The sequence below is a fragment of the Elgaria multicarinata genome, chromosome 6, assembly GCF_023053635.1.
Source record: "Elgaria multicarinata webbii isolate HBS135686 ecotype San Diego chromosome 6, rElgMul1.1.pri, whole genome shotgun sequence".
In the NCBI taxonomy this organism is placed as follows: domain Eukaryota; kingdom Metazoa; phylum Chordata; class Lepidosauria; order Squamata; family Anguidae; genus Elgaria; species Elgaria multicarinata.
The window spans coordinates 24,761,039-24,770,121 of record NC_086176.1 but is presented as its reverse complement, the minus strand read 5'-3'; the positions used below and the strand labels follow the sequence as shown (position 1 = coordinate 24,770,121).

Sequence of the window (9,083 nt, the reverse complement as noted above, 5' to 3'; positions counted from 1 at the left end):
CACTTAGAGAAGAACACGTCTCTTGCTTGTTTCATTTTGTGCTTGGCTTTGCAGCCTCTCTTTTTGTGAAGCCGTTGCCTTCCATTATTGTATGCATTTGCCCTTGCTAATTTCTTCGGCCATTACTTCCATGGTCTTTCCTTCACAGCTTCCATTGTGGTCTTTGTTTTGCACTGGAGTTGGTAATGAGAGCTTTAGCTGTTCATACCAATCTAGAACTATCTCAGGCCTCCCCTTGAATGGCCAGGCTCCATGTGGTGTGACTTGTGTCTCCTTTTCCCACCAAGTTTATCGCAAAGCCCTCCCTCTTGTCCTACCACAACACACCTGCCTCTGGGTCTCCCTGTGGTTCTGCATCTCTCTGAATAGTGGTACCAGCCTTTAGCCAGTCTTTCTTGATTGTCTGAGATTCTATTTTCTGGGGAGGAAAACAATCTCTCCCTGCAATTATCAAGTGGATTTGAACCATAAACTCTGGCTGACTCACCCTTACTATACAATGGTTCTTCATACCTGTATCTCTCAGAGTCTTGTCTGTAGTAAAGATATCTGCAGTTTGGTTCACTAGAAACTCTGTTTCTTAAACAATCATAATCTTTGCTCCTTGGTTTTCTAAAATGATGTGTGTTCTGAGACTTTGGCTTATTTGTATCTCTAGCCACAATGCTCTCACTTCTTAATGGCAGAGTGCTCCAGAGAAATAAACTTGCATCCCTAGACTTTGACTTCCTTTGCTCTCTCTTATGTCTCTTGTCTCTGGAATAGTTTGTACATTGCTTCTCCTCGTGTGGATGCCTTCTTCTACCTTTTCCTCCATGTCTTCCTTTTGGGGCAGAATATCCTTCTTCAGAATGGTATCCCATACCCCTTGATCCACTCTTCTTCAGGACACTCTTCCTGTTGGGAGATAATGTTGTGAACCTTTCTGAAGAAGAACTTCTCAAATTCCTTGTGGGGGAATCCACTTGCTGCCATGTGGTTGCTTCTTCCTTTGTGGAGTTTTGGATGCTATTGATTTCGGCAACATCGCTGTGATTCGAACTAAATGCCTTATAATTATTATCCCCTGATGCTAGTAAATTTAAGGCATTCTTAGATGCTTCAGCATTCTTCGAGCTGTGAGTCTCAACAGGCTGCAATTCCCTCAGGTCTTCACTTTCTTCTTTGCACTGAAGTAGCTGAGCTGGAGAGAACGATCCAAATGTTTGAGCTCTTTTATCTGGTTGCAACTTCAGCAGCTTGTTTTTTAGGAACTTGTCTGCTGTATACCTCCCTTTTTCAGAATCACTGTTGGACAAGTCTTCCAAATCATTCCCTTCGTTGTTTTTTATTTTTTTATTTTTTTATTTAAGGATTTTTATGCTGCCATTCAGCCAAAAAAGGCTCTCACGGCGGCTTACAAAAGTATTTCTTGACAGTCCCTGCCCACAGGCTTACAATCTAAAAGACATGACACAAAAGGAAAGGGGATTGGGAGGGAGGAGGAGGAGGGGGGAAAGGAAAGCAAATTCAGGCACTACAATCTTAGTTGCAAAGTTCAGCAGTTACAGTTGACAGCAGGAGGGAGGGGGCTCTCAGCTGGAGCTGGACCCAGGCACGGTGGAGAGGTGCCTGGCTGCTGCTTCCTCCCTCACTGGTGGCCTCTGCAGTGACAGTTGGTAGCAGGAGGGAGGGGGCTCTCAGCTGGAGCTGGACCCAGGCACGGTGGAGAGGTGCCTGGCTGCTGCTTCCTCCCTCACTGGTGGCCTCTGCAGAGACAGTTGGTAGCAGGAGGGAGGGGACTCTCAGCTGGAGCTGGACCCAGGCACAGTGGAGAGGTGCCTGGCTGCTGCTTCCTCCCTCACTGGTGGCCTCTGCAGAGACAGTTGGTAGCAGGAGGGAGGGGGCTCTCAGCTGGAGCTGGACCCAGGCACGGTGGAGAGGGGCCTGGCTGCTGCTTCCTCCCTCTCTGATGGCCTCTGCAGTTACAGTTGGTAGCAGGAGCTAAGGCAAGATTCTCCTTCTCCACTAACTTGCCAGTATGCTGATCAAAAGAGAGTACTCCTGGCCACTGCCACTATCACTATCACTATCACTATCACTGCTTCTCAGCAGATGAGACTATAGCCACATTTGATGAACTGATAAACTGATAAGTGGTTTGTGACATCTGCCGTAGTAGACACAACAGTAATATCCTTCTCAGAACCAGAGTTGAAGCATCCCAGTGATCCATCATCTAAATTACTGTTGGCTTTGGTTGCCTGATCATTATCAGGTAGCAGGGAATGTTCTTCGTCGGAAGATCCAGAAGAAGTGAAAGAATCAGAATCTTCCCTTGTAAGAGTGGGGCATTCATAGGAGGCATTCCAGTCATACTTCTTCACGCTGAATGGCGACTGCACAAAACTGATAAACTCGTGCAGGAAGTGAGTTGTGAAGTGGCGCAAGTGAGGCCGTAACAGAGCTTCGAACTCCTTGCTCTGGAGGTCGTGCTGCATCATTTTATTTAGGATGAAACTCTGCAAGGTATGGATCATCGGCCTCTGATTGCCACACAGCACTTTTAATTCTCGCTTCAGCCATGGGATTAATCTGTCAAAGCCACCAGGGTTTCTGCTGAGAAATTCTGCTGAAGCAATTCGTTTGAAATCTGGATTGGGGGCATTTTGAACTAGGATCCCAGTACGGTATAGAGCTCTCCTAAACTGAATTACTGCTTGTGCTTTAAATTTCCCAAGGCTTATTACACCTTTGTTAGTAGGTCTCTTTGTTACTGCAAATTGTCTCATGAGCTGATAAATATCCCTCTCTCTTTGAGTTAGCATTCCTCTAATTTCATCATGCACTATTCCATTGTCAGGAGGTGATGTAAGACTCTCTCTGCTTTCTGAATGAGAAAAGGAGCCATCATTCAAAGGCAGAACATACTCGCAAAATGCGCCTTTTGTGCTTACAGTGTGGAAGAATGAATGGAAACGCTGCTTACACAGTGGGCATATGACTTTCTTTCTGGACCACTTCTGTATACAATCAAAGCAGACCTTGTGATTGCAAGGGTTCAAGTACGTTGTGTCTTGGATTCCCCCTAAGCAGATGGCACATTTTGAGCTTTTTGCCATACTTAGGGGCATTGTCTTGACTAAAGAACCCTCTCCTAGGGATCTAAACCCAGTCCTTGGTTTAAATTCCTTATGCAGGGGTCTCATGATCTGAAAGAAAGCACATAGAAGTCTTAGGTTAGGCCACAGAACACCCCTTTATTTTTTTTGTACTATTGCTGTAATATCATGGTTCCACAATATTGGTGGGGTGTAGAAAGATAACCTGAACTGATTTTTTTAAAAAATGAAAATAATTAATCTAGTGTATGTTCTAATTAAGGGTGCTCTGGTCCAACAATGGGAACAGTTCCACATGTACAATTCTAGCTGGATGAAGAACTCTTTGTGGAACAGGTGCCGCACAGGTGATTCTAATTTCCAGTTCTTCAGCCAGGCCTGAATGCACAGTGTCCTTTTAAGAATGCTTAATTTACAGCAATATGCTTGTTAAAAGGAATAACAAAGAGTTAGACTGAGTTCCCTGAAAGCCACCCATTAGCTGATTTAAGCTTTACAAAGGAATGGGCTGATCAAGAAGGCAGTAAGCCTATATACACAAATTGCTGTCCCACCCTGTCCTTCTTCTTTGGTCCCTGGTCGACAGCTGGTTGGCCACTGTGTGAACAGAGTGCTGAACTAGATGGACCCTTGGTCTGATCCAGCAGGGCTCTTCTTATGTTCTTAAGGATGTTTGATTTGGACTCCACAAACATAGATCTGTTTTGAATGTCATAATTCACTACTATGATTTAGAAATGCATTCTAAAATCAATATCAGTGATTTTTTTTTAAAAAAAAAGATGTGCCAGGTTTCAAGTTTTAGATGTTACCACAAACCAGTCTTTGCAAATCAACAACAAACTGTGGCTTCTGTGTGTGGTTTGTAGTGGGTTAACAAACCATGGTTTGTTGATGGCGAAGAGTTCAAGCACAACAAAAAAACATATTTCAACCAACAACCCCTTAGCTAGCATTATGAGTGAACCAGGAAAGTGTAATGAAATCAGGTCACAAGATATGTTGGGACAAAATCCGTCATGGGAGCTGCTGGTTTAGGTGGCAGCCCTCTGGACTTTATTTTATTTTGGTAACATGTAATTCCAACTGTATTCTTCCCCATCCCATCAATATCCAGTTGGTAGTTTGTTTCTTTTTAAAGAACCTCACAGGCATTTACGCCAATGTATAAATCCTAAATTCTAAAGTTCTACCACTATTGACAGGCAGAGAAGGGCTTTTTAAATCAAACATTCTTTACACTAAACACATATACATTGTACTTCTCCTCCTATATCTCCTCTTCAATAACCCCACCTTCCATTCTCCTCCCCACAACACACACCAGCTCACCTCTTCCAGGTAATAGTTTCTTATAGGATTATTGGTTTCAACAGATGGTTCTCTTTCCCATAGAGACAAAATTCAAGGTGGGTAAACAGAATCCAATGAATATTCTACCTGTGACCTCACTATGCAGACTACAATGGCGAGTTCCTATTTTGTTGCATGATCCTTATTTCTTGTGTGGAATTTCCCCCCCCCCACTACAGGACACCATGTATATTTTAATAGGCATCCCTAAGGGCTATGGTCTTTTTTTTTCTTTTTTGGGTGGTGGTAGTGCTTGCATTGTTTCTCCCCTAACCCCACCTCCCACAAAGCCCTAGAATGAGGCTAGGTAAGGGGCATTGATGTAGATGTAAAATGAAAGCCAGGTTGCCAACACAGTTGATGCTGTTACCACTTCCAATGGCGGGGGCGGGGGACTTAAGAGAAAAGAGAAGTTGTGTTACCAATGAGAAACTATTGGAGAATTTCTCCTCCCCCAGGAGAAATTCATTGAAATCACCCCGCATCTTAAGTGGAATCTACTGTGCTGATCAAAGTGGATGCCTCCACCACCTCCTTCCAATGGCAGCCCCTCCAGCCCCTTGTAAATGCCAGAAAGAGCATCAGGAGACCCTGCTGAATAGGATGAGCTGTGGGGTGATCCCCCACCAAAATCAGACATTCTGCGAACAGAGCCCTTTCTCTTGCAATAGGCACATCCTGGAACCAACTCTTAATCTTTAGCAACTTGGTAGCTACTGCAGTTGGAGTTCTCCCCGTGCCTTTAAGTAATGTTGGGAATCCAAGGTGGCATGCAAAAGAGTCCATTATGCAGCCTCCTCCTATGCTCACATTGTTCCAGTGCCCAGGAGGGGGGATGATAGTGTAGGAAAGAATCATGGCATGGACTCCTCCCACCATACATTGGCCTTCCAATGTTACCAAAGGTCATGGAAAGGAGCCATACTTCAGCAACTCCCATGTGACTAACAGTTATTTTGGAGAGGCCCCAAGTGTGCCTATGAAGTCATCATTCTTTATTCCTGGATCTGAAAATGCCAACGCATGCCATTGAGTTGAATTCAACTTGACACCCCACTTCTATCTGATGAAAGTGATTGCTGCTTCACAGGCTGGCTCTTGAAGACAGATAATTTCTTTCCAAATGTGCCTTCACTGGACTATTTGCTGCTTCAACTATGATGGATATTCCTGATCAGCCTGATTTCACTTGTAATAAATAGATCTAACAAATACAACCTTCTGACTAAGTTTTAAATCTGCCATGTTTAGTTGGGGACACACCTTGTAACCCTAATGGATATTGATGGTTGTGGCGAGCAAATCTGCAAACCAGTGTGGAACATTTTGGCAGACTTATAAAAGAATCATGAGTCCAGATGGAGACAAAGGCCATAGCTAGACCTCAGGTTTATCCCTGGATCGTCCAGGGGTCAAACCTGTTCATCTAGGTGACACAGAGGGGATCCAGTGTTCAGGCAGGGGCGAACCCTGGATGATTCCGGGATAAACCTTAGGTCTAGCTGTGGCCAAAGCCAGCAGTGAGCAACACAGCAACTCTGGTGTATTGTATGTTGTACTAGATTGAACATTCTAGGTTCTACTTTGTGTATTCTAGTTTCTGATGAACCCACACAAAACAGAAGGGAAGATAATCTTACTTTAATGATAATATTTTATGTTATAATATGGTAGTGTAAAGCTTATTACTCAAGAACTGCCAGACCCATTTCGCTCATTTTTTTTTTAAACTGAAGCTTGAGCAGTGCAGAAAATTTTGAAACTTCAAAAAGTTCACGGATTGTGCTTTGGGCATCGCGGGAAGGGAGAAAAATGAGACAAAGGGGAGGTTAATACGTGTATCTCACAGTGTGCATGCAATGTAACATATGATACAGTGTGTGTATGCATGTGTAATAATATTTACTCCTATGAGCTCTTAGAGTGCTGGCCGATGAAAAGACAGGCATAGAATGTTGGGAAAGGGGCTGTGGGGGAATCAGTTGGTGATAGATAGAGGAGGAAAAGAGTATCTGAAGAGAAAGAGCTGAAAGGACACCAGAGAGACAAAAGAAAACTCTTATATCACATGTTTTTTAACTCAATCTTCAAGAAATGGTAAATGTTCTTTTAAAAAAGAATATTTTCTTTTGTTTGCACCTTTGCTGGTTTATTTGTAGTACATTTATTTGAAAAGTGTAAAGTTGTTCCATTTGCAAGGGAAACGGGACTAACAGATTTGCACTAGCATTCTGAGATTCCATTAAAAATATTTATAAAGGGTCCATAAAGCATCCAGAAAGAACTGACATCTGCTCTCCCTCTAATGAATTCTCTGTTAAGGTTCAAAATGTGTGAGTGGATCACTTTCCAATTAAACATAATAAGACATGTAAATATGTTTTTTGAGAATCCTGTCAAATTTTCATAGAGTATTTTTTCCCTGTCTGTTTTTTTCTTAAAACAGTTTAGGTAATTTATACAATGGTCTTTTGATCATCAGTGTTTTTCTAATGACTAACACCAGATTTCTGTTGCCATACATTATAGAAATTTATTCATATATACGAATTTATTGGATTGAGCGTAATATGTATAACCGCAATAAGAGAACCACTTCACTAGTTCCCCTGTGGGTTATTCTTTATTGGGTTATTCCCTTGTGACTTTCCTGGCATGCAAATCACAGTCTTCTGATACATGAAAAACATCCACCATCCCATTTGGCAGCAGAGCCACTTGGTGTGACTTCTGCAGGAGTGTGCAGTTCTGTAGAGTTAGCCATTTCTTCACCTTGCCATGGGAACTGACCAGAATAATCCATTTCTTTTGTTTTCAATTCTATGTGCTCAGTAACCAAAACGTTGTCTCTTTGGGGCTGAAATACCTCAATAACAATTATATCCTCTCCTTTGTGATGGATCAGCTTGGTGCTAAGTGTGTCCTGATGTGGCATTGTTGTCTGATCCATGCTATTTGTTTCTTGCTCCTGAGATGGAACCTGCAGAGCATTAAACATTTGGTTATTGCTATTGAGCAGAGCAATGGTAGAGACAGCCGAACCTGCATTACTATGACTATGAGTGCAACCACCAAAGCTATGGCTTCTCAAGGCTTCCTGCTCATCTCCCAGTTCTTCTTCTTCATCATCGTCTACATTGTGCTCTGCACTCTCCATACAATTGGGGATGGACTTGCACAACATAGGTGTGCTCTCTTCTATCTGATCAAGAACACATTTATGTAATAGACAATGCCTGTTGTGTGTACCTAAATGTGCATCAGCTTGAAAAAATACATGCATGTTGTCTCCACTTCTTAAAAGTTCTCCATTTGAAGATCCAAAAGGAAGAAAAAACTCATCCAGAGCCTGGTCAGAACTGGAACTGGTTGACCCTTGGATTTCATCATCCCAAGTTCCTTCCTCATTACTTGTCACTGATTCTCCTTCTTCCCCCGCATTCTCATCTGAGTCTTCAGTTTCCCCTTCTTCCTCTTCTTCTTCCTCCTCCTCCTCTGAAGATGATGTAGTAAATGACGAATAGGACTGGAACCCATCATCATGCATAGGATAGGGAATGTCATAACTGGCTCGCCAGTCATAAGCTTTAATGTTGAAAGGGGAGCGGGCAAAATTGATGAATTCATGCAAGAAGTGATTGGTGTAGTGGAGTAAATGGGGTTGCATAATATCTGCAAATGATTGGCTGTCCAGATCATAGATGGTTATGTTATTCAAAACAATATGCTGTATGTTTTGGATCAAGAATGCATGTGTACCACACAGCACTCGCAGCTCACGTTTCAACCAGGGAACTAACCTGTTAAGGCGGACAGGATTCCTGTGGAAAAAATCTGCTGATATATCCCTATAAAAACCTCCACTTTGGACATTCCTGACACGCACTCCAGATCGATAAAGGGCCCTCCTGAACTTAATTGTAACCTGCTCTCGAATTTGCCCAAGGGATATTCCTCCTGGGTGAGATGACCTCCTTATGCTCAACTGTCTCATCAGTTCATCAAACGATCTCATCCTACTTTGAGACTGGAGATCTGAATATCCTTGATACAAGACCCCATTATCTGGCAATGTCTCAGGTCTTTGAGCCGACCTCTCCCCGCACATGCCGAAGGATGCATTTTCAAAGGGAACAATGTATTCTTCAAAATCCGTATCAGATCTTATGGTGTGAAAGAAAGAGTTAAAACACTGCTTACAGAGTGGACACTCTGCTTTCCTATCAGACCATTCTAGGATACAAGCAAAGCAGAATCTATGGAAGCAGGGATTTAAGAAGGCCACATTCCGTATTCTTTCCAAGCAGATAGGACACCTTGAGTCTGAAGGTCCATCAGTTCCTAAGGCAATGTTCTGATTTCCTGTCCCAGTCAGGGATGAAAAGCTGTTGTCAGAATTAAACTCTTCATTTGATGATGCCATAATCTAATGAATAAGAAAAGGAGAAGGCCACAGTCAATATAAAAGCTTAAACCAGTAAAATATTTCTTAATAAAACTGGTATAGTTCTAGAAAAATGTGTTATATCTTGTTATGATTGTTGCTGGATTTAACAATAAAGCTGATCTGAACTGGAACTATCCTATCTCTGAGACATCTCCAGGAAATTTGTAGTTCACCACAACGTC

General features: G+C 42.6%; 1 protein-coding gene across 1 annotated transcript; it reads right to left on the bottom strand.

Moving 5' to 3' along the window:
• Nucleotides 1-218: 218 nt before the first annotated feature.
• On the bottom strand, nt 219-8,877 carry LOC134400168 (E3 ubiquitin-protein ligase Topors-like). Its single transcript, XM_063128459.1, has 3 exons — nt 7,321-8,877; nt 2,136-3,191; nt 219-1,328 (listed from the first exon to the last, which is right to left on the bottom strand). Exons 1-3 carry the CDS (start codon nt 8,875-8,877, stop codon nt 219-221), a joined length of 3,723 nt encoding a protein of 1,240 aa, XP_062984529.1.
• Nucleotides 8,878-9,083: the final 206 nt, after the last annotated feature.